Genomic DNA, 24,803 nt, shown 5'->3' with positions numbered 1-24,803 from the left:
TGCTCCCCCAGTTGCCCCCACGCAGCCCGCTCACCTTCTCGCCTTTCTCCCCTGGGAGGCCGGCCACCCCCGGGTCGCCCTGCCAATGGAGACCACGAGAGAGCAGCGTTGGAGCTGAGGCTGTGACATCACCCGCCCCCCACCTCCCACTTCGGGTCGCCTCCAAGCCGGGGAAGGGGAGGCGTGGGTGCTCACCACTCCGCCGCGGGGCCCGGTCTTCCCTGGGGAGCCCTGAAGAAAGCGGGGAGTCAGGGGGCTTGGTGATCTCACCTTTCGGGGTGGGGCCCACGGGGTCCCTCCACCCCGCTCCCGGCCGCACCCCTCCTCTGCAGCTCCTCCTGGCCCTCGGGCAGTAACTTCTCCGCGAGTTGGAAGCTCTGGAAGAATTTGACACCCCCCGCCCCGCCCCGTGTCTTAGGGCCTCTTTCCCAGGTATTTTCCAGCACCATTTGGTACCTTGTCTCCCTTGATGCCTGGCAAGCCTTGTGGTCCTGGAATTCCGGGGGGCCCCTGCTCCCCCTTGGGGCCCTGAGAAGGAAAGAAACCAGAGGAGTAAATCAAATGAGGTGCCCAGACATGCTCCCAACTGCCAGTCTGAGCCACCTCTCACTTACCTGCCGTCCCTGAGGGCCTGGCTGCCCCACTGGCCCCCTCTCACCCTGGTCACCCTACAATAGAAAGAAAAGGTCACACCCAGGCTATCAGCACCTGCAGCCTCCCCTGCATGGTCAGTGTGCCCTCCATTTCTGCTGTCATCAGAAAGAAAGTCCTTTGCCCCACTTCACAGATCAACAAACTGAGGCCCAGGCTGGGGAAGCTTCACATGAGGGTGGACAGGACTGGGCAGGTGCTGGAGTAATTGAGAGGATGCAGATCCTGGGTCCAGCAGAGCCAGCGGCTGCAAAAGCCCCAGGGAGGGGCCACGGTGCCGGGCACTTACCTTCTGCCCCATGATGCCCCGGGGACCAATTTCTCCTCGAGGGCCGGGCTCTCCCTAGAGGGCAAAGAAATTGGGGGTAAGCAAAAGGCCTGATGGATCCCTCCCTTCCGCTCCTGGCTAACACGCCCCCATCCTTGAGTCACAGCTAATTCACTTCATTAGGGAAGCCTGCCCTTACCCCATTCTTTTCTTTCTTTCTTTCTTTCTTTCTTTCTTTTTTTTATTTTTTTGATTTTTAGAGAGATAGGAAGGGAGAGTGAGAGAGAGCTAGAAACATCAATGAGAGGGAACATTGATTGGCTGCCTCCTGCATGCCCCCCACTGGGGTTTGGCCCACAACCTGGGCATGTGCCCTGACCGGGAATTAAACTGGTGACCTATGGGTTCATGGGTCGATGCTCAACCACTGAGCCACACAGGCTGGGCCCATTCTTTTTCTGTACTGATCTCTGTACTTATCCTTCATAGGACCCAACACAATTGTAATTAGTCATCATGTGGTCATTTATTTAATGTCTGTCTCTTTCGCTAAACTGTAAGCTCTGTGTGAATAGGAGACTGTGTATCTCAGCATTTAGCACAGTTGCAGGTATTTGGTGAATGCTTATGGAATGAATGAATGACTGTCTGCTGGATTCTCAGGCCCCATCAGCTTGGTCATATGGAGAGGTCATACTCCAGAAGAGAACCTGTCTCCACCCACACTGTGTGGTACAGAGGAGAGGGAGCTCCCCAGGTTAGTGGGTCAGTGGCAGAGCCCTGGCTGGCACCCAGGGCACCTTTATGCTAGGGTTTGACACCACATCTCACTCAGACCCCATAAGCTGAGTTCAGGGTCCTCAGGCCTGGGGACAGGGGCAAAGCAAGAGTGCTTATGTCAAAGGAGAGGGCACTCACCTCCTTCCCAGGGGGACCGGAGAATCCAGGGAGGCCCTGCTGGCCAGGCTCACCCTGCCAAAGGAGGGAAACACAGTTCTAAGGTCAGTCTGAGGGGCAGGTGCAGTCAGGCCCAGTGAACCCTAAACACTCTGGAACCCAATGAGCTGTGGAAGGGAGAGGGTGTTCTTGGTCAGGTCCCCTGGACTCCACTCATGTCCCTGTTTGTCGCTCCTCTGGATTCGGAGCCGTGCCATCCTGTGTCCACTGAGCTGGGATGAGGTTTGGGGGCGGGGGAGGGACATGGGAGAGGTGACAGGAGGGACGTGCTTAGGCCCAAGGGACTCATGTAAAGGCTGAGTCACGGAGCCTGGGGTGAGGCCTGAGCCTTGCAGTCTATGACATGCCCCTGGTCCCTTGTCCCCAGGCTCCTTTGCTCAGATGAAGCCATTCTGCCACCAGTTTGGTGTCACTTCACCTTGTCTCCAGGGCCTCCTTTTGTCCCGGGCTGGCCTGGCACACCCTGTAAAAAGTTTACATCAGTTTCTGCCCTGGCGAGGGGGAGCGCCATGCACCTGTGCTGTGCCACCCACCCTCAGACCAGGAGCTGAACCACAGAAGGCCCAGCCATGGCATCACCAACTTGACTAGGCCCAACCCCCAATCCATGGTGGGAGAGGGGGAGGAGAACAGAGGCATTTGTGGTCCACAGGAGGAGAGAAGCACAGTATGTGCTCACAGGCACACGTGGGTGCATGTATGAACACAGTCACACATGGGCACGTTAGCAGGGAGCCAGAGTGGGGGGCTCCCATGGGCTCCCAGAGGGTGTGTCCCACCACTGAGGCTCACCTCAATGGGGAGAAGACACAGAGAGACGGGGGAGAACATTGCAAGTGGAGGACAGGCAAGGCCCTGAAGGCGTGGGGGTAGAAAAGCCGAGGCAGGGTTGAGAAGGAGGAGAACTCAGTGGCTGAAGGGGCAGGAAGGTAGGCTGGTCGATTGGATTATGTGGCCCCTGAACGCAGAGACGGGCTGTGCGGGCAAGGATTGTAGCTGTCTGTTCACAACTGTCCCTGCCGCTCAGGGTGCCTTGGGTGCTCAGCAATTCTTTCTCGACTGACTGGGTGCAATGACTCTCCTGGAGGCAACGAGGGCCATGGCAGGTGCTATTGCAGGGAAACGGGCAGATTCCACTTAGCCAACGTGGAGCACTGGAGTGGCCGAAGAGAAGGCTGGAGCAACGGCCCGAACGATGGGGCCTGAGCCAGGCCAGAGGCCACCAAGGTGGTGATGAGGTCTGGGCTGGGTAGTTGCAAGGACTAGAACGAGAGCCCTGGGTGTACAGATTTTGACCTCATCAGCCACTCATGCCACGTGGGGAGGTGGGCAACAGAGCGCTTGGCCTTCCTGAGGAGGAGAAGCAGCTTGCAGTGAGGTGGCCCCCGGGGCTCCACCCTTACTCACCGCTAGGCCCTGGTGGCCTGGGTTTCCTGGCCTCCCCGCCAGTCCCACACTGCCCTGGGAGAGACAGAACCAGAGGCACAAATGAGGGCTCCACGCAGAGGGTCCATGGCTTCCACAGAATGCAGGCAGGGAAACAGGCCCGGGGCCAAGAGGTGATGTGTCAGTGACACACCTGAGGGTCCCCGGCTCCTAGGCCTCCACGATCAGTGCGATGGGACTCAGGCCTGAGCTGGGAGGGGTCCTGACCTTGCCCCAATCCCACCAGCCGTCCCCACTCCTACCTTCATGCCAGGTGTGCCTGGAGTCCCATCCTTGCCGTCAACGCCTGGGGGACCCTGCTCAGGAGGACAGTTGAAGGAAAATCACAATGGGTCAAGCATCTGTGACAGCAGCAGTGTGCGGGGAGGATGTGGGTCTGGCCATCTCCTGAAGCCCCACCAGTCAAAGGGAATGGAAGTGGGAATGGGACTTGGGGGATGGACCACACTCCTCCCCTTGTGTGGGTGACAAGTGATCTCTCCTACAGAACCACCCTATTTACAGGTGGACACTGAGGCAGAGAAAGAGAGCATTTCCCGGGGTGACAGAGCCAGCCTGCCTGCAAGAGTTCAGTCTAGGTCCCTGGGGGCTTGTTCTCTGGGGGTTTGGGCAGAGTTGACTGGACCCCCACTTCTGGGTGGGCCTGGGCCACTTACAGTTGCTCCCTTTGGGCCTGTTATTCCCTGGGGTCCTCGAACACCTTGACTTCCCTGCAAAGTAGATAGAGACGAGGTCACCTTCAGGACCTTAAACCCCTGTCTGGCTGTTCACAGCTGAGAACAGTGACCTCTGGGTCCCAGGGTCCTTCTGGCACAGGCCACGCGGTGCAGGGACTGGGGAAGGAGGGTCTGGGAGGGTCTGGGAGTGCCCTTTTGGCCTTGGCCCAGCAGGAGGAAGTGGAGGTCAGCCCAACAGAGGGGCTGGGATGGTGTGGTGGGAAGAAGCCAGTTCTCCCTGAGACCCATCAAGATCCTGGGCTCCACTGTGTAACACAACCACCACACGCAACGTGCGGGCTTTGTTTGGGTCTTAATGTGAACAAGAACGCTGGGGAGACATTTTTGAGATACTTGGGAAAGACTGAACAAAGACTGGTTATTTGATCACTGATGTTAAGGAATACTTGATTATTTTGTTGGTGCGATAATGATATTGTGATTATGTGAGAAAAAGTCCTCATTTTTAAATAATTTTTCTTTATTGATTTTAGAGGGAGAGGGAGAGAGAGATAGAAACATTGATGAACGAGAACATCAATTGCCTCCTGCATGCCCCCCACTAGGGATTGGGCCCACAACCTGGGCATGTGCCCTGACTGGGAATCGAACAGGTGACCTCTTGGTGCCTGGGTCGATGCTCAACCGCTGAGCCACACCGGCTGGGCGAAAAGTCCTCATTTTTAAGAGATATACTCAGAAGTATTTAGGGGTGAAATGACATGATGTCAAGGATTTAAATGAAAATATCAAAGCGAAGCAATAACAAAGTGAAGGAAGGAAGGTAGGATGACATGAATATGGCAAAGTGTTAATTTGGGGAAATAGATTATATGGGGGTTCATGATATCATTCTCTACTTTCGTGTATGTTTAAAACTTGCATAATTAAAAACTAAAAACACAATAGTTAGCTTTACTTTCTGTTCAATTTTCCTATAAACTCAAAACTTCTCAAAAGAAATAAAGGCTATTAAAAAACGTTAAGAGAACTGGGATCTGGACCAAATCCCATTAGCCCCATGGCTGATTTGCTGGAATTCAATCATCTGGCCCCAGTGACCCTGGGCCTGGATCTCCTGGCTTCTCCCAAAGTCTGAATTGAAGAGCAACAGGCTGGGCTTCAAGGAGCGGGGGCTGGGGAGCTGCGGGGGCTCTGGGCACAGAGCTCCATCCCAGCACCAGACACCCCCACGTGCAGACACCCAGAGTCTCAAACACACACACACACACACACACACACACACACACTCACTCACACACACACACACATATCAGCCTTAGGTGGAGCTGAGTCCTGCCCAGTACTCCCCAGGTTTCTGACTGGAGAGAGGAACCGGAGGACTCACCACGTCACCCTTCTCCCCAGCTCGGCCTGGTGGCCCCCTCGGACCTTCCTCACCCTGGAAAGAAGGACAAACGACAAAGAGGAATCCAAGTTAATGAGCTCAGGGGGAGCCACACCCCCTTCCCATCCCCAGGAAGGCCAGCCTGGAGGTGCGTGGGGAGGGGAGCTGCAGCACTTACCGGAGACCCCGCGGCGCCAACGGAGCCCACCATGCCTTTGTACCCACGAGGACCCTGGGAGAGGAAGGGGTGTGGGTCAGTCCCAGAGGCCAGAGGGCTGTCAGGGCAGCTCATGCAGGATACCCAGGCTCACTCACCGTCTCTCCCTTGGGTCCTGCCATGCCTGGGTAGCCCCTGACACCCTGGGGACCCTGTCAGGACAGAAGAATGACAGTGATGGCAATTGCAAAGCCCACTTCATGATAACTTCTCTGACCTCCATCCTCAGTCTTTTTTTTTTTTTTTTTTTTTTTTTTTTTTTTTTTAATCCTCACCCGAGGATATTTTTCCATTTTTTGTACAGATAGAGTGGGAGGGAGAGAGAGAGAGAAACATCGACGTGAAGGGACACATCGAGTGGCTGCCACCCGCACGACCAACCAGGGCCAGGGACAAACTGCAACCGAAGTACGTGCCCTTAGCGGGAACCAAACCCGGGTCTCTCCGGACCGCAGGCCGACGCTCTAACCGCTGAGCCAAACTGGCCAGGGCCATCCTCAGTCTTTACGACGCCTCTGAGTCCCTGTCTCATAGAGGAGACTGAGGCTCAGAGATAGGGAGGGACTTGCAGAGTCACTCAAAGGGACAGTGGCCTCAGCTGAGTCTGCTGACCGACAGCTGGTTCTGTGCCCCAATTTATGACAGTCAGCTTAAGCCTCCCTCTCCCCACCCAGAGACATGCCAGCTGGGCACAGGCGTTTCTTCTACAAGTTAGAGCCTGGAGCCCGGCTGGTGTGGCTCAGAGGACTGAGCATCCTCCCATGTGCTGAGAGGTCCCAGTGCGACTCCGGGGCCGGGTACATGCCCAGGTTGTGGGCCCCAACCCCAGTAGGGGGCGTGCAGGGGGTAGCTGATCGATGTTTCTCCACTAAGGTCTCCTAGGATGAGGAGGGGAACCCGGGGTGGGGGGGGGGGCGCTTTCCTTACCGGCGGTCCAGGGATGCCTTGCTCTCCAGAGGCTCCCACATCTCCTTTGGGACCCTAAGGGGCAGGATTGAGTGATTAGACAGGCAGGCAGATGGGAGAGTAGTATTCAGGCCACCAAAGATACCATCCCTTTCCACCCCATGTGACAGAGGAGGAAATGGGGGCCCAGCAGGGAGAAGTCAGTGCCCAGGGACACACTGACCTAGAACATGGGTCTCCTGCTTCCCAGCTCAAGGCTCTGTCCCAGACACCACAGGGAAGGGGAAGGGAGGAGGAAGGGAGAGGAGGAAGAGGTAGGGTCCTCTGCCCTCACACTTACTGGCTTCCCAAGGCGGCCGGGATCCCCCAGAACCCCACGTTTCCCAGGATGCCCCTAAAGGGAAAGAGCCAGCTCAGTGTGAGGTTCCCACCCGACCACCTGCTCTGCCCTCCCGAGACCAGCTCACCTTCACTCCCTGCAGCCCCTGGGGGCCTTTCACACCCGCTGGACAGTTGGTTGGACACTGGAAAGAAAAGACCCCAGGTCTGTGGTCACGGACCGGCCTCAAGCCAGCTGGACAGTGCTTCCCCATCTTGCCCATTCCCAAACCCTCCTCCTACCCACCTGGCTGAGCCGCTCTGCAAAGCCCTTCCCCACCTCCCACTGACCCAACTTATCTCCACCACTGCCCGTCTCACCCCAGGACCACCGCTCACCAGGAAATCCGCGCTGCCTTCCAGGCCCTGGATGGTTCCCGGGCGGCCCTGAGGAGAGACGTGTGCAGATGAAACCGACCCTGAGCCTTCCCCCGCCCCAGGCTTGCTTCGAGCACCCATCTCCTTCCTCGGCTGCACACCGTCAGTGTGGAGGTACGAGGACACTTACTGGTTTCCCAGGGGGTCCGGGGGGCCCTGATGGTCCCTCTGGTCCAGGGTCTCCCTGGAAGCAAGAGAAGCCCGAATCATACCCCTGTCCAGCCTCCCCTCCAGGTCACCTCCTGAGATGGGCCCTTGGGGAGATCAAGGCCCGATCAGCAAGGGATGGCCCCAGCCCCTGGTCTCCCTGAAAGACCTACCACAGGGCGGGCTCAGCAGGAGGGGTTTCTGCCCCAGACCTGGAGGAGCTCCCAGTGGCCAGAAGCAGGCCCAGGAACTCCTGGGGAGACACCTAGCCTGCAGGCGCGAGGCAGAGGGCAGGAGGCAGAGTCAGCAGAGGGGTGGCTGGGGCTCACCTTGGGGCCTGTGATTCCAATCTCACCGGGGAGGCCAACAGGTCCAGGTGGTCCCTAGGAGTAGAGACATCACTGGCCAGGATGCCTCAGAGGGTTAGCCCACCCCAGGCACAAAGGTAGGGGCAGGTGCCAGAGCACCCTTCCCCACTTTCACTTTGCAACCAGCTGCAGAGAGACTGACTGAGAAGGGTTTAAGGAACAGAGACTCCCACAGCCAGTGGATAGGCCCAGAGTGGGCTGGCCCCGAGTTCTCTGGCAAGTCTGCCCATTCCTGACATCACAGCATGTTGGCCCCTCCCCGTGATGGCCAGTCCCCTAGAAGCCATTCTGTATCATCATTCCCTGGGAGTCTTGGGACCCTGTCCTGTTCCTGAGCACTTACAGGAGGTCCAGCGAAGCCAGGGCCCTGGAACAGAAGGAAAGAAGATCAGGTTGATGGCCCCTTCTTAGGTCCCCCCTATGCACACAGGGTCATTGAAGCCTTTGCAGGTTATACTCACCGGCAGCCCTGGGGGACCGGGCAGCCCGGGCTGGCCCTGCAAGAACAGTGGGAGAGGCTCAGAGGCGGGGATGTCCTGGGTCCCTGCTCCTGTCTACGGCAGCCCCTCCCACACTCCAGCTCTAGACCGCCTATGCTGAGGCCCCAGTAGGCCACTGACCTTGACTCCAGGGGTCCCAATGGGGCCAGGCTCCCCCTTAGCTCCAGTTAGACCCTGAGGAAGAAAGAAGGTAGATTACTGAGGGGCAAACCCTCATGGAGCTGGAGAGGTACAGAAGTCTCTCCTGGGCGGACCCAGACTGCCTTTCACCCCATTCCTTAAAGGCCTAGGAGCCTCAACATCTCACTTTCCTTGTCCCCATTCCCAAAGCAACCCTGGGAGGTAGGAAGGAGGAGGATTATCTTCTTTTGAAAGATGAGAAATCGAGGCTCAAAGATCTGTTAGCCAGGCCTCAGGCCTCTGGCCTCCCAGGTTAGAGTCTGGAAGACTTAGAGGAGGGTCTGCAATGGCCATTTTCTTGATATCTGCCCTTGGCAACTTTTTCTGAGTCTTAGTCTTTTCTTCTGCAAAATGGATTAATAGTCATGCTTTCCTCTGTGAGTGGATGAGTGAGAATGGATGTGGAACGCAATGTGCTTTGTAATCTTTGTAGGGTGTGTATGACTTGGAGGGGCCCTGGTGGCTGGGCACAGCTCTGGTGGGCGCCTCTTGAGCCAGCAGGGCAAAGGCAACTCATGGGGGCCTCTTCCTCCTCCCATCTTTCAGTGACTGACACAAATGTATTCCCCAGTGACTATCCCAATGACCCTGACTGTGTCCAGGAGCCAGTGACCTTGAGGCCCTTGGGAACTCTGTGAGATCAGCCACATCACAATGTTCTTCTCCTGAGTTGCGCCTGGGCTTTGGGGGGCTGGGGGTGGGGAAGAGAGGTGGGGAAGACGGGGTGGACAGGACAGTTCTGCCCAGAGTATTAAGTCTGATCCTCGGAGACCAGAAATGTGACACTAGATCCCGGCTGCTGCAGACAAACCGAACCCCCCTCTGGACCCCATCTGCCTGGGATTCAATGCTCCTGGATGGGTATGGGGTTCCAGTGACATCACAAGTCACATGAAGGGGTGGGGGGCTCAAGCTGTAGAGTCTCATCCTGCTCTCCATTCTGAACAAAAGGTCAGGGAAAATGCCAGGATCAGGCTACTCACATCAATCCCGGGCTTCCCGTCGGGCCCGTCGGGCCCCGCTTTGCCAGGCTCCCCCTTGGGTCCCTTGAAGACCGAGATGGAGCAAATATTAGCTAGAGGAGGGCAAGAACTGGAAAAGTCAAAGGTCAAAGAAGAAAAAGCACTCACCGGAGGGCCAGCTTTCCCAGGGGGCCCCTTGTCACCCTGCAAGATACAAGTTAGTGAGACAGCGCGCTCTGGCTCAGGCTACCCCAAGTGGGCACACACAGGCCCTGGCTGGTCCCACGTGACTTTCTCCTCACTCTCCTCTCCTCTGCTCCGTCGGATCCTCTGTCCTGGCCTCCCTCAGCCTTGCACTTTTAAGAAACCAGCTCCATTTATCTCTCAAAAAAAAAAAAAAAAAAAAGTCATAGGTTGACTGAGACCAGCCCCTGCCACGCAGGAGAGGGTGATAGCGACCAGGCTTTAGACATGCAGTGCTGGTAAGGTGCTGATTGTGAGACCGGCAAATGATCTTGGAGAGCTGGTGCCTCTTAGATTTGGGCAAGTGTGGGAAGAAACTTTTAGAAAAACACCAAGGGGAAGTGAGTGGAGTAAAGAGACTGGGGTGGGGCAAAGGGGGCCTCTGAAGGGGGCAGATTTAAACTTCCCAAGGCAGGAAGGACCTCCTTTTTCTGGTGACAAAGGACCCTTGGTGGAGGACAGGCAGAGCCAGGACTCAGATTCAACCCCAGAGAGGCCTCCAGGCATCTCAGGGCCTGCAGCAGCCAGGGAGCTGGCACGGACCCAGCGCCCTGTGTTTGGGAGTGGGAGAACCAGGCTGAATAGAAGTCTGTCCAGATGGGTAAACATGGAGCGGACCTCCTGGGGGAGCCTGCTGAATGAGGTATTTAACCCTCACCATGCTAGGGAGATCAGGCAACAAGCCCAGCTAGTTCTAAATCGGGGAAAAAAATGCAAAAGGAAGAGACAGGAGTCTGGCCCCAGCTGGTCAGCGGTCTGGCCAAGGCTCCCAAATTACCCTGAAGAAGCATCCAGACATGCCAGTGGGCATGGCAAAGGGTTAAGGCATCTCCCACCTTAGAAAGGAGGGGAAGGGGATAATCACTGTGAGCTGTGGCGGGTGGACAGCACAGCACAGCAGCTCCTTGTCCGTGAGCAACTATAACGGGCTCTGCATCTGGCTGGTCTGAGGTTTTTGCAGAACAAACAGGTTCCTTGTGGTGCGGGCCGGCGCTGCCTAGTGGCAACAGGGGGCACTGCACCCCCAGAAACCCACCCACCCTCTTCCTGCCCCAAAGCTCACAAAGTTCCTCTTTGTCCGCAGTCTCCCTCCCCCTTCAGTCCCCGGTTAGAGACTCACGTCGATGCCGTCGGATCCAGGCACTCCCGGCGGCCCCGGGGGCCCCGGGGGGCCCCGCTCTCCTGGCGGACCTCTCTGAAAACACACAGGGTGTGCAGGTTTCAGTTAGTGGAGGGGGCTGGGCATCCCAGAGGTGCACCTCCGCCAGAAAGCCAGCTCCGTAGGGAGCAGCAAACTCCCGTTTATTGAGAACCTACAGTGTATCAAGTACTGTGTACCATTACATATAGGATATTACTGAACGCTCAGAGCTGCGAGGCAGATACTATTACGAGCCCCAAAGTGCAATTGAGGGAACAGACTCAGAGATTACGAATGATCACAGAGAGTAGGTGGTGGAGCCAGGATTCCTCTGTACCACGCTGCCCTTGCGATGTCGCGGTGAGGAATAGATGGAGGTGCTGATGGCTCAAATAAGACAGACAGTACAATGAAGGGGTGCTGGCATTATTTTTTAGATGACCAACAGGTATGGATGGTGAGTCGGACCCCCTCACCTCCCCCTGGTAAGGGTAAAACCTGAAGGGAAAGTGAGGAAGGCTGGGGGGAGGTGTAGAGAGGGGAAGCCTGTTCTCTCCTCCCACTCAAAACACCCCTCTACCAGCAGCGCTCCTCCATCCTCCCTGGGCTGGCCTTCTTGTGGGAGCCAGCCCGGACCCACGCAGGGGCTCCGTGCGTGCCGGATGCCCGCGCCCTCCCTAGGCTGGGCCCCCGCTGGAGAGCTGAGAGGCGAACAGGGCACCAGATGGCGCCCGGGCCCTGCCCCTCTGCGCCCGCGTCCCGTTAGATCCCCAGCCCCCAGGTGCCCTCGGAAGTGACAGTCGCCGAGCCAGAGTGGCGTCTGGCTGGAGCCGGCGCCCCCTGGGAGGCGGCGGGGGCTGAGCTCCCGAGCCCCTTGAATGGGCACCATTGTCTCCTCCGCCACCTGGGTTCTCGGGGCTGCCAGGACCCAGCGCCAGCTCCTGTTCCACGCTGCTGGTCCTGGCAGGGCCGAGCATCTCGGGACAGGGTCTCCCTGGCTCCCCGGCTCATCCACCTCCTTTCACGGCGCGGGAATGCGCCCTATATGTACGCTACCGAGGTGACCTGTGTCGCGAAACTGTCCCAAGCGGCCCCTCGGGCTAGGGAGTGTCAGTATAGGATGGGAGACAGCCAAAGCCCGTCTCCAGACTGCTCCCTGGGCGTGTGAGCCGGACCCCAGACCCTGCGCCCCGGACCCGGCGCGGGAGTGGCCGCGGGACTTACGATCTGCGCGAGGGCGAGCCCGAGCACCTGGAGCAGGACGAGGAGGCCGCGGGGGTTGGCCGCGGCGGCCATGGCAGCGGCGGGTTGAGCGGACACGGGGGCCGGGGCCACGGACGCACCGACGGCTGAGCTCCGCGCGCGGCGCCGGCTCCTCTCGACGCAGCGGGCCCGGCCCTCAGAATATGCATCGGGGCGGGGCGGGGGGCCCGCGGGATCCGTCACCTGAGACGACCGGGGGAGGGAAGCCGATGCCCTCCGCCCAGCTCCGCCCTGCTCGCCCGGCCGCCTCACCCACCCACCTTCCATCCTCGTCCCGGCCTTCCCGGAGGCCCCAGCCCTGTAACCCGAGGAACCGCGCAGTGCAGGACCGAGACCAGGGCCCTGCTTCTGTTTGAGGCGGTAGAGGGCCGTCAAGGTTCCCCTCCAGCCTGACCTCCAGGGCCCAGCACCTTCACCCTGGCCTGCAGCCCGCGCCCCATCACTTGCCCCAAGTCCTCAGCCACTTCTGCCTGGGAGCCTGGCTCAGTCCTTTCTCCGCGCAGAGTGGGCCTCAGAACCTCCTAGCAGGCTCTGCACAGCCCCCACGCACCTCGTTCCTCTCCACGCACACACAAGTAGGCCTCTTTCATATTAAAACACCCCGAAGCCCTTCCTGGATCAGTCATCCTTTTAATACCCATCCTCCTCCCCCCTCTTGTTCACTGCTAACTCTATTGGAGCTGTCTGCCACCCACCTCCAAACCTCCTCCTCTCCCTCTCACCTCCCTGCCTCTGCCTCAGCTGGGGGTCCAAACATGCTGTTGGTACCTGGGCTGACCCTTAGCCATTCTATCCTTGAAGTTCTCCGTCCAGCCTTCCACCACTAGCCCCTCTTCTTCCATTGCCTTTCTTCCCTGCAGCTCCCTTAAGTACCTGAGTCCCTAGGACTGGATCTTCTCACTCACTAGGCACTATCTCCTCCATGTTCATGGAAACCACCACCAGCGTATATGCCAGAGTTTCCATAACCTACCTGTCCATCATCACCTCTCTCCAGAGCCCTCACCTTCCCTTTCGTTCACTTAAGCAGTATTGGTAAAGTGCTTAGGAATCTGACTCCGTTGGCACATAAAACTATGTGAAGTCTCAGTTTCCTTATATGTAAAAGGGAATAATAATAATATCTTGCAGGGTTTTTGTGAAGATTGAATAAGATGATACATGTGAAATGCTTAACCTGGCACCAGCACATAGTAGGTGCTTGATACTTAAAGCTAAATTTTACGATTTATTGAGGATCCTCTGTTTACCAGGCCTGCACCCAATATGGGGAAGATGACCACAAGCAGATCAGCCAAAATAGTCAAAGAGAAAACCCTGGAATCTAGAGCAGCCCAGCTCCAGGGGGCATGTTGGCAAAGGTCCCTGGGCTTTGAATGGTGTTTCTAGGGTTGAGTTCGGGAAAAGGGGCTTGAGAGAATTTTGTTGGTCTGCCTTACAAAGTGAGGAAGAATTTGGAGTTAGTAGGAAGTAAGATGAGAGGAGGAGGACGAGGAGGTGAGAGAGGGATGATGGGCATTGCCTGGGTGGGTGGGTAATATGTGTAAAGGGTTTCTAAGAAATAGGATATCCAAAGTTGATGGTTTTATGTTGTTCATGTCTTCATCTCTTTGTGGGCTGAATACACAAAGGCTTTGTGTAAGTTTCCTTTTTGTGTGTGGAAACTATGGAAAAAGGATGAGTTTCACAACTGAACAGCACACATTAGTATGCTAGTTGTCTATTGCAGCACAGCAAATCACCAAAAACATAGTGGCTTAAAACAACAATTTCTTGGATCAAGTATTCAGAAATGGCTGTGCTGGTTGGTGCTGACTCAGGGGTGTAAGGAAGGTGCAGGCAGGTGGTGGCTGGGCTGGCATCATCTAGAAGCCTTCTTCACTCCCATGTCTGGTGCCTGTACTGCAAAGCCTCCGATAGCTAGGGCTGAACAGCTGGAATTTCCTGGGCAGCTCTCTCCTTTATCTCTTTGTGAGCTTTCCACGGAGTAAAATCAGCATGGTAGCTGAAATTCTCACACAGCAGCAGCTCCGAATGAGAGGGGGAGAACACCAGACAGAAACAGAATTGCCTCTCAGGACCTAGCCTCAGAAGTTACACAGCATCAATGTCACCACTTTCATTTGGTCCGGGCAATTACAAAAGTCTGCCTAAGCTCAAAGGGAGGGAATAGAGGTCTCACCTCTTGATGGGCAAACATCGATATGACATTTCAAGAAGAACTTGGAGGATGGGACATAGATTGGTGCAGCGAATGCAACCTTCCCCATTTGGAAGTCCCCTCCCCCCCTTTATTGATTTTAGAGAGAGAGGAAGGGAGAGGGGGAGAGAGAGAGAAACATCAGTGAGAGAGAACATCTATTGGCCACCTTCTGCATGCCCCCCACTGGGGATTGGGCCCACAACCTGGGCATGTGCTCTGTGAATCAAACCGGCAGCCTCTTGGTACATGGGTTGATGCTCAACCACTGAGCCACACTGGCCAGGCCAACCTTCCTCACTTGAATTTATGACCTGAATCAATTCAGTGGAATTTGAGCTGAAGCTCAAAGCCGGAGCTGACTAAGAGAAATCTTATGGAAGAAGTGGACTAGATCATCCAGCCAGTTGAATACAGCTCTTAAGGAGCAGAGAGACCTGAATAAATAGAGTCCTCTATCCACAGTACTGGATAGGAAGCCTCAATATTGCAAAGATGTGAAATTAATCTAGAAACTCCATGCAATCCCAATCAAAATCAATGCAGTTTTCACGAAACTTGACAAACGGATTCTAAAAAGAATCTAGGAGAGAAATGGCATGAAAATAGCCAAGAAATCTTGGAGGAAAAAAATGAGAAAGGTCTTTCCCTACCAAAGATCAAAACATAGTACAAAGTGAATTATTCAAATAGTGTTTTACCAGCCCAGGAATAGATAGATTAAGAGAGAGCGAGAGAACACACACATTTATTACATATATTTAGTCTATGATAAAAGTCTATATATTTAGTTTATGATAAAGTTTAAGTTTAAGATAAATGAGGAAAGGATAGACCAGTTAATGAATGTTGAGGCACTTGTATATACATTCAGAAAAAAATTTAAGTTAGATTTCTATATCAGCATACACAAAATATACCCCTGGACAAATTAATTGAGGGCCTAGATGTAAGAATAACAAACTACAAAAATCTAAAGGAAATATTTTTATAATTTTGTGGTAAGAAAAACTGTTCTGTACAATATACAAAACCATGGAAAGATGTTTAAATTTGACTTCAAGACACTTTAAAAAGTGTCTTTGTAATAAAAACGCATAGCCCTAGTCAGTTTGGCTCGGCAGTTGGAGAGTTGGCCCGTGGACCGAAGAGTTGTGGGTTCAATTCCCTGTCAAGGACGAGTACCTTGGTTGCAGGTTCGATCCCCAGTCGGGTTCGTGAGAGAAGTAACCAATCAATGTCTTTCTCTCTCTCTCTCTCTCTCTCTCTCTCTCTCTCTCTCTCTCTCTCTCCCATTCCCCTCCCTCCTTTTCACTCTATCTAAAAACCAATGGACAAATATCCTTGAGTGAGGGTTAACCAAAATATATGTATATATTAGCAGACTGAATATAGCAATCTATTAAAGATACATCATGACCAACTTGGTTTTATACCAAGAAAGTAGGATGTTTGAAAATGAGCAAATCTGTTACTATCACTCACCACGTTATTAAAGAAGAGAAGCTTAAGATGATCTCAAAGATGCAAAAAAGACAAACAAAAACACCACTCAAATGGCTGCTCTTGTTGTTCCTCCTACCATAGTAATTTCCTCTGCAAGAACAAGCCTGACTATGTGGCCCTAGAAGCCAAGTCCTGGACCAGAGAGAAGATTGCCCCCACACCTACCAGCCCCATCTCTCCTGAAGAACTGGGAGCCTGGAAGTAGCCTCCCTTCAGACTAGAACAAAAAAGTAGAGGGAAGAAAAATGTCCCTTCTGTTTCCTTCTCACCCAAATTAATTCAAAATTTCTTTTATTTCTTTCAATAAAATTTAAAATTTTAATCATAGAGATAGTTCATGTTAAGCTGAGATAGAGTTTGTCTGATTCATCTCTGTGCTCCCAAACTGCAGATGTCCACAGATTTCTGAATGACCAAGTGACATATCACAGAATCAACCCACAACGTACATTGGATCTGAGGGTTGACATTTCTCTCGGGACCCTCCCTACCATGCCCTCTCTCAGAGGTAGGTTTTCAGGGTTTAGTTCAGAGTGATGGGTTCAGTGCTCTTACAGCTGTGTCAGCCTCATAGTGTGAGGAAATCATTAAATGACATAATCATAAAGAGTGGCTAGGGCCCTGGCCGGTCTGGCTCAGAGGTTAGAGCGTCGGCCTGCGGTCCAGAGACACCCAAGTTCGGTTCCCTCTAAGGGCACGTGCCTAGGTTGCAGTTTGTCCCCGGCCCTGGTTGGGTCGTGTGGGTGGCAGCCACTCGATGTGTCCCTTTCACGTCGATGTTTCCCTCTTTCTCTCTTCCTCCCACTCTACCTGAACAAAATACAGAAAAATGTCCTCGGGTGAGGATAAAAAAAAAAGAGTGGCTAGGAACTATCACTTATCAATAATAACACTTATCATTTATATATTTATATTATCATAATTATATCATAATTATTGCTGAGCACTTGCAATATGACATGTTGTACTCACGTGTTATATGCATTTTGTCAAGTCCTCACAGCCACTCAGTGATGCAGGGCCTGTGATTATCTCCATTTTATATACAAGAAGACTGAGGCTTAGAGGAATGAAATCGTTTCCCCAAGGACACGCAGCTGTTATTTCCACTGTTTCTGACTCTCGGTAGGTACCAGTAATGTGCATTTCCTCCCTTTCCCACTAAGACCACAGCGTAATGCTGAGCAGTTCGGCTCTGCATGAAAACGGACGGCAGCTGTTGTTTTGCTGGTCCTATCCCTCTTAGAGAAGAATTCTTAGAACCTTTCTTGACTTGAGGGCTGGGCCACTCCAGTATACAATCCCCAGACCTCTATGCTCTAACCTTTCAATCTCCTGATCCTTTCTCCCCAACTCTGATAGGAAGGAGAGCTGGATGTAGAGGGCAAGTAGAAAAGGCAGCCGACCTGTTTCCCTCGGTTCCCCTCGGAGTCCTCTGTTCCTCGCCCGGTCCAACTCCTGGTCAGCAGTAAAGCAGGCTCTCTGGGACTCTGACGCCACCTAATGGTCATCTTCTGCAGCACACCATGCTGACAAACGAAAGTCCCTTTCTCATGGAGAAATTAAGGAGATGAAATGGGGAGAGAAGACAAAAAGCTCTGTGGAAACTCACCACGGGAAAGATCATGGCTTCTGGGGAATTAGAGCTTAAGATCTGTATTCAGCTCTACTTGGATCCCGATTCTATCACATTCTATTGTGTGATCCTGGGCAAGTCGCTTCACCTCTTTGAGCATGCCTCTTGATGTCCATGAAGTACCCAGCAAGCTTTGAATATTTTATTTTATTTTATAAATATGTTTTTATTGCTTTAGAGAGAAAGGGAGAGAGAGATAGAAACATCGATGTGAGAGAGAAACATGATAGGCTGCCTCCTGCCTCCTACTGGGGATGGAGCCCAAAACCCAGGCAAGTGCTCTGAGGGGGAATCAAACCTGGACCTCTCAGTCCATGGGAGGGCGCTCAATCCACTGAACCAGCTGGCAAGCTTTGAATATTTTAGGTAGAAAGAGCTTTGTAAGCAAAGGCAGGGAACAGGGAAATGTTCGGAACACAGGGTAAGTGGCATGCTTCCTCTTCTCTGCTGGGAAGAGGGTTAGTCCCATTGGAGCAAGGGGGGGGGCAAGAATAGCACAGTGAGGGGAGCTGGAACCCCCTCTTGAAATCAGCTGCCCATTCTAGGCTGAGCCCCAGTCCTAAGCAGGTTTGCCTACCTGGACTTAGGCCGCCCTCACATGCCTGGGCAGAAAAGACAACCACTCTGTTCCCTTCTCAAGCTACAGCAGAGCTCCTCCAAACTCCTCTGCTCTGCCCAATCCTGATCCTGGTTCCATCTACCCCGTTGGTTCCATCTGATTCTTCCCCAGTTCCGATGTAACATTGATAAACTATAGTGTGCTGGCTTCCTCGAGCTATTTTCTCTTGGTTTCCTCTCACACTTCTACTCTTCTTTCTCATGCTTTTCTTTTCTCTGAACATGCTTATCACTCCAAAGGGTCCTGTCCTGTCAGAATTTTTTTTACTACCCATGTTCTTCCTGGGTGATCTAACCCACCCCACTGACTTTGACTATCACCCAGATGTTTTCCCCAGGGCCTCAAACCCACTATCCAACTGCCTCCGGTATGTGCCCCAGGCACCACAATTGATATATCCAAAATGAAACTATCTGCTTGCCCCCAAACCTGGTCTTCCTGTGTTGACTACATAGCCAATGGTCCCACCTTCCGCCCTGTTGCTTAAGCCAAAAATATGGGTGTCAGCCATGACTCTTCCGCCTCTCCTCCCCCAGAAGTATTATCACCACTTCCAGTCACTATGCCTCATACATGTTTATCTAATCCGCCCACCTCTCTCCCTCCCGCGGTGACTCTGGGCACCATCCTCTTTTGCTTGGATTATTACAACTGTCTCTGAATTTGACTCTGCCTCAGTTTTGCCTCTTGTTTTCCCTTCTGGGTGCTCTAGAGGAGAGCCCATTCCCTAGCTTCTCTACCTTCTAGAGGCTTTCCATATTTCTTGGTTCACGACTCTCTTCCCTTCCTTCATCTTCAAAGCCAGAACAGTTACCTCTGTCTGACCATTCTTCCACAGTCAGGTCTCCCTCTGCTTCTCTCTCGTTTCCCTCTTCCACTGTGAAGAACCCTGTGAGTGCACTGGACCCACCTGCATAGCCCAGGATAATATCTCCATCCCACAACCCTTAACCTAATTGTATCTACAAAGACCCTCTTGCCATGTAGTGTAACACATTCACAGATTTAGGGGATTAGGACATGGACATCTTTGGAGGGCCATTATTCTGCCTCCCAGAGGCCTCTCTCTGCACCTCCCCCAAACATTGGTGTCCGTTGTACATGCAAAATACATTCACCTCATTTCAAAAAGTCCCTCCAAAGTCCCAGCCCATTAAATTATCAACTCAAAGTCCAAAGTCTCATCTAAATCCCACCAGCTCAAAATGCCCAAATCCCATCATCTAGCTCATCTATATTAGGTATTGGATGAGATTAGTATAATCTGTCCTGGGGTGGAGTTCCTCTCCATCTGTGACCTGTGAATCTAGAAAACAAATTGCTCCCCAAATAGATGGTAGGACTGGCATCGGAAACCAGGTATAGACTTTCCCTTGCAAAAACGGAGGGGAGAGGGGGAATTGAAGAAATAAAGGAGTTACCAGTCCCAAATAATTTCAAAATTAAATTGGACCAACTCCATTAGGTTTCAGGCCTAGGGATACTAATATTTTGTGGCTGGCTGTCCTTGGAGTCCTTGGAGTTATTTTTCCTTTTTCATGAAACATAGCACCTGTCTTCATTCTGTTTCTTACCGGTAGAATTTTGTGGGTCCATCTTGCAGCCTTCTTCTTTTTTTTTTTTTTTTGGTACATGCCCCTAGCGGGAACCAAACCCAGGACTCTCTGGTCCGCAGGCCTAACCCTCCAGCTGCTGAGCCAAACTGGCCAGGGCCTTTTTTTTTCCTTTTCTTTTATTTATTGTTTAGAGAGACAGGAAGGGAGAGGGAGAGGGAAATGTAAACGTCGATGAGAGAGAACATTGATTGGCCGCTTCCTGCATGCCCCCCACTGGGAATCTGGCCCACAACCTGGGCATGTGCCCTGGAACCGGCGACCTCCTGGTGCATAGGTTGATGCTCAACCACGGAGCCACACCAGCCAGGCTTGCAGCCTTCTTTTTTTTCTCTATCCCTTTCTGTCCAAGTTCCACTGTTCTTCCTGGTATAAAATTTTCAAGAACCTTGTGGGTCTCTCATGTATGTCCCAGAGTTCATGCCATTAGACAAGAGGCTCCTTCATGACCTTTCTTAAATCCATTTCTATTTTTGCCTTCTGTTGTAATAGCTGAGGGAATCTATGAGTCACATGCTTAATCTCTTCAAAAAGTGTTTTATGCCCTGGCCGGTTTGGCTCAGCGGTTAGAGCATCGGCCTGCAGTCCAGAGAGACCCGGGTTCGGTTCCCGCTAAGGGCACGTACCTCGGTTGCAGTTTTTCCCCGGCCCTGGTTGGTTGTGCGGGTGGCAGCCACTCGATGTGTTCCTTTCATGTCGATCTTTCTCTCTCTCTCTCTTTCTTCCTTCCACTCTACCTGAACAAAAAATGGAAAAATGTCCTCGGGTAAGGATTAAAAAAAAAAGTGTTTTATGTCACTGAAAAGTTGGACATTTTGACCTCATAGAGATATTAGCAAAAGCTTGTCCAGCCACAGCCTTAGCTTTCTCTGAAGTACTTTCCTCACAGTGAATCTTTTCATTTTACTATCATTGGCAATCTAGACAGGCAGAGAATTCCCCAAATCATTAAGTCCTGGTTCCTTTTGTTTGACAGTTTTCTCAATTTGTCGATGTCCCCTCTCATTTGACTCTCAGCAGCAAGGTGAAATCAGACCACACCCTTCAGCACTTGGCTTGGAAAACTCCTCAACTAAATAACTAAGGTCATTGTTTATAAGGTCTGCTTTCCACATCACTGCAGGGCTCACGATTAGTCTAAGCTTTTGCCACCGTGTGACAAGGTCCCCTCCTCCAGTTTCCAGTCACATGTTCCTGTTTCCCTCTGAGCCCTCAGAGGCAGCGCCTTTCACATCCGTATTTCTACCAAGACTGTTCAATGACTTAGGTATTCTCTAAGTTGACATGTTTGTTTTTAAAAAAATTTTTTTCTTTATTTATTTTAGAGAGAGAGGAAGGGAGAGGGAGAAACATCGATGAGAGAGAACATTGATTGCCCGTCTCCTGCACGCCCCCCACTGGAGATCCGGCCCACAGTCTGGGCCTGTGTCCCGACCAGGCGACCTCTTGGTGCGTGGGTCGATGCTCAACCACTGAGCCACACCGGCTGGACGACATGTTTCTTTACCATGCTCCTCACTTCCTTCTGAGCTCCCACTGGTGGTCATTAACATCCATATTTCTACTAATAAGTCTGTTGAAGGTGATCTAGGCTTTTTCTGTGATGCTTCTCCAAGTTTTCCCTGCCTCTTTCCACTGCCCTATTCCAAAGTCACTTCCCCACAGTCGGGTATTTGTTACCTAAATCTGTATCAGTTTTCTATTGCCACAGGAACAAATTACCACACATTTAGTGGCTTAAAACTATATGTGTCAGAAATCTGACACTTGTGTAAAATCAGGCTGTGAGCAGAGCTGTGTTCCTTTCTGGAGGCTCTTGGGAAGAGTTTATCTCCTTTTCTTTACTACCTTCTAAAGGCTTCCCACATTCCTTGGCTTATGGCCTCATTCTTCCATTTTTGAAGCCAGCAACAATGCATTTTCCTGACCGTTCTTCCACAGTAGAATCCCCCTGCCTCTCTCTTCTGTCCCTGTCTCCCTTCCCCCCCATTTCTAAGGATGCTTGTGATTACACTGAGCCCATCTGATTAATCTAGGAGAGCCTTAATTTAACTACTCCTGCCAAATCCTTTTTGTCATGTAAGGTAACGTATTCACAGGTTCCAGGGATTAGGATGCAGACATCTTTGTGGTGCTTCTCCAAGTTTTCCCTGCCTCTTTCCACTGCCTTATTCCAAATTTTCTGTCCACCACACTCCTCCAAATTTTAGCCAGGATGGTCTCTCCAAACAAACTCAGTCCTGTCAGTCCATGCTGTGAAATAAGTCACAGAAAAACAAATGTCAACTGATATCACTTGCACATGGAATCTAAAACAAATCAACTTCACAGATACAGAGAACAGATGGATAGTTGCCAGAGGTAGGGGCTGGGAGGGGTGGGCAAAACGGGTGAAGGGGACCAAAGAATACAAACTTCCAGTTATAAAATAAATGTCATGGGGATGATTGTATGTGACTGTAGTTAACTGTACAGCACTGTGCTGCTTATTGGAAAGTCGCTAAGAATGTAGATCTTAAAAGTTCTCATCACAAGAAAAAAATTTTTTGTAACTGTATGGTGACAGATATTATCTAGGCTTGTGGTGATCATTTTGTTTTGTTTTTATTCCTCACCCGAGGATATTTTTCTACTTATTATCAGATAGAGTGGGAGGGAGCCCTGGCTGGTTTGGGTCAGCGGTTGGAGCGTTGGCCTGCAGACCAGAGTCCCAGGTTCGGTTCCCGCTAGGAGCACATACAAAAAAAATAATGGAATCTAGTTGCCTTAGCCTCAGAGCCCAGGTCTAGAAAAACATCTATATGACATCGATTGGCTGTCTCCCACACAACCCCAACCAGGGCCAGGGACCAAACCTCAAACCCCAGTGTGTGCCCTTGACCTGAAATCAAATCCAAAACCTTTCAGTTTGGGGGCAGATGCTCTAACTGCTGAGCCAAACGGGCCATGCATGACTCCCTCCTTCTTTTTTTCCCATTTAAAAAAATTCTCACCGCCCTGGCCTGTTTGGCTCAGCGGATGGAGCGTCAGCCTGCGGACCAGAGAGTCCCGGGTTTGATTCCCACTAGGGGCATATACCAAAAAAAAAAAAAAAAAAAATTTAAATTAAAAAACCCTCACCTGAGGGTATTTTTCTATTTATCTTCAGATAGAGTGGGAAGGAGAGAGAGGGAGAGGAAGGAGAGAGAGAGAAACATCGAAGTGAGAGAGACATATTGATTGGTTGCCTCCTACACGACTCTGACCAGGGCCAGGGATGAACCAAAACTGAGGCCCGGGACTGGAATCGAACCCATGACTCATTGGTCCGCAGGCCGACGCTCTACCACTGAGCCAAACCTGCCAGGGCTCCCTCTTTCTTTTTAATACCTGTTATCTATTGTGCATAACAACATAACACATCCCGCCAATGAAGGACATTGACATCCCTTCCAATTTTTTTGCAGCCACCAATGCGTGTTCTCTGATCCGTGTGTTTTCAGGGGCAGTGCCTCCCCCACCAAACTGAAGTTTGTTTGCTCAGCTTGTCCCCTTGCTTGGCCACTATCTTGCCTTCTAGATAAGCCCTGCTGTTTCCCAGTCTTTGTGATTCAGTCAGGAACAGGCAGAGAGAGCAGCCCGGAGGGGCAGGAGGCCAAGGGGAAGGAAATGGAAGATTGAGACCCTCACATTTAGGGGTTTGGCCCGGGAGAGGTCAGGAGATCAGGGAGAAGCGCAGCTCCCGAGAAAGGTCACCGCTCCCTGAAAAGCAAGATCAGAATTCCTCTCTCCTGGCTGTGATGTGTTTGAACGTGACTGCAGTGGAGACTGGGCTGTTTGGAGTCCCAGGATGTGTTAGGATCACACGAACCATGCGCTGTGAAGGCCACTGAATGTGCGTCTTCAGGTGTTTCTGCTATGATTGGTGCAGGGTTTGTCCCCAGAGGAGGAGATGTTTGGTCAGTAGCATGTTCATTTAAATATCACCCCCCAAATGTCTCAAAAAGCTTTCCAAAAAGTTTGCAACCAACTTACACTCCCACTACTGTCTACGAGCTGGGCCGTTTTTCTGCAGCCTTGCCAACTAGTGCCAACCTTATCCGTCTTTTATGTGCTTGCTACTGTGGTGGGCAATAATGTGCCACAGCCCAGTCATTTCTCTTCCTTTCGCCATTAGGGAAGTCGTACAAGACATTTTGATCTCGTTGACATTTTCACTCTGTGTTTATGAATATAAATGTTTTCATCAGAGTCACACCAAGGGTGTTACAGACCTAATGCCTTCAACAGCTCTCATTTTCCTTCCAGCAAATTGCCCAAAGCTATACCACAAGCAGCAGAATTAGGTTTTGTGGATGAAAAGGGGCCACATATTAACCTGACAAGTTCAGAGAAGGCCTGCGGGGTGGTCTTACTAACTCAGAGACCTAAAGTAACCACAGAGGATGATCTGAAATGAAAACATTAACTAAAAGCAGTTTATGGCAGGTAGTCATGTCCTAGGCTAGACTCTTCCCTGACAAAAGCCAGTCTCTACCTTCATGAAGCCTATCTCTTGACATTTTGCATCACTGATAGCATAGCTTTGGAATGTCAAAGTCATTTTCCTTTTTCTTGACCCCTTCAAAGCACAGGTATTGCACCGGAGCAGAGACCACAAATCCCCTCATCGTTATTGAGTTAATTGTTGATGGTTAACTATCCTGTACCCACCTCTGTAAAATAAATATGTGTCTATCATTTTACTTTTCATCCAATCCCAGAGGTTCCCCGCCCTTGCTTTCTCCCACCTCCCTAATCTACCACCAATGGGTTTCATGTAATCCACCTAACGTCTTCTCTTTTGATTGTAATGTATAAACTAAGGTGCAAAACTGCCATTCTCTGGAGCATTATTTCAGTCCATTGAGATTTTGCTTCCCAGGAATTGTTGACAGTTTGGCTCAAATAAACTCACAAAAATTCTTCACAGATTTGAATGTTTCTTACACTGACAGTTTGGCAATCAGCTCTCCTGAATCCCAGCCCCATGATATTTCCACGAAGCCATGCTGACCCACCAAGGCTGCCTGAGGATGGAACACCTTGGCTGTTTTGGCTCAGCGGTTGGAGTGTCAGCTTGCGGAGCAGAGAGTCCGGGGTTCAGTTCCTGCTAGGGGCACGTATCAAAAAAATAAAATA

The 24,803-nt window shown here is 51.9% G+C and overlaps 1 protein-coding gene and 1 long non-coding RNA gene across 4 annotated transcripts in view; one reads left to right on the top strand and one right to left on the bottom strand.

Moving 5' to 3' along the window:
* Positions 1-12,158, bottom strand: part of COL9A2 (collagen type IX alpha 2 chain) — a 16,215-nt gene extending 4,057 nt beyond the window's left edge. The window contains exons 1-26 of the mRNA XM_036256941.1: positions 12,031-12,158; positions 10,786-10,860; positions 9,591-9,626; positions 9,444-9,506; positions 8,401-8,454; positions 8,242-8,277; positions 8,124-8,147; positions 7,742-7,795; positions 7,396-7,449; positions 7,227-7,274; positions 6,977-7,033; positions 6,850-6,903; positions 6,531-6,584; positions 5,702-5,755; positions 5,565-5,618; positions 5,387-5,440; positions 3,979-4,032; positions 3,565-3,618; positions 3,284-3,337; positions 2,295-2,339; positions 1,838-1,891; positions 941-994; positions 615-668; positions 457-528; positions 196-231; positions 35-79 (exon numbers count right to left, since the gene is read on the bottom strand). Coding sequence (XP_036112834.1) covers positions 35-79; positions 196-231; positions 457-528; positions 615-668; positions 941-994; positions 1,838-1,891; positions 2,295-2,339; positions 3,284-3,337; positions 3,565-3,618; positions 3,979-4,032; positions 5,387-5,440; positions 5,565-5,618; positions 5,702-5,755; positions 6,531-6,584; positions 6,850-6,903; positions 6,977-7,033; positions 7,227-7,274; positions 7,396-7,449; positions 7,742-7,795; positions 8,124-8,147; positions 8,242-8,277; positions 8,401-8,454; positions 9,444-9,506; positions 9,591-9,626; positions 10,786-10,860; positions 12,031-12,102 — 1,365 coding nt within the window. The 5' untranslated portion in view covers positions 12,103-12,158. The remainder of the gene's footprint in view (positions 1-34; positions 80-195; positions 232-456; positions 529-614; positions 669-940; positions 995-1,837; positions 1,892-2,294; positions 2,340-3,283; positions 3,338-3,564; positions 3,619-3,978; positions 4,033-5,386; positions 5,441-5,564; positions 5,619-5,701; positions 5,756-6,530; positions 6,585-6,849; positions 6,904-6,976; positions 7,034-7,226; positions 7,275-7,395; positions 7,450-7,741; positions 7,796-8,123; positions 8,148-8,241; positions 8,278-8,400; positions 8,455-9,443; positions 9,507-9,590; positions 9,627-10,785; positions 10,861-12,030) is intronic.
* LOC118626914 lies at positions 10,047-24,803 on the top strand. 3 transcript variants are annotated; one of them, XR_004958962.1, is made up of 4 exons: positions 10,047-10,308; positions 16,167-16,283; positions 16,770-16,900; positions 24,620-24,803. It is a non-coding gene; the product is annotated as an uncharacterized LOC118626914 (long non-coding RNA). The 3 variants fall into 3 exon arrangements; XR_004958961.1 differs by having other exon boundaries at positions 24,595-24,803; XR_004958963.1 differs by lacking the exon at positions 24,620-24,803 and adding an exon at positions 17,138-17,172.

The sequence above is a fragment of the Molossus molossus genome, unplaced genomic scaffold, assembly GCF_014108415.1.
Source record: "Molossus molossus isolate mMolMol1 unplaced genomic scaffold, mMolMol1.p scaffold_m16_p_12, whole genome shotgun sequence".
Classification (NCBI taxonomy): domain Eukaryota; kingdom Metazoa; phylum Chordata; class Mammalia; order Chiroptera; family Molossidae; genus Molossus; species Molossus molossus.
This window is presented reverse-complemented; position numbering and strand designations above follow the sequence as displayed.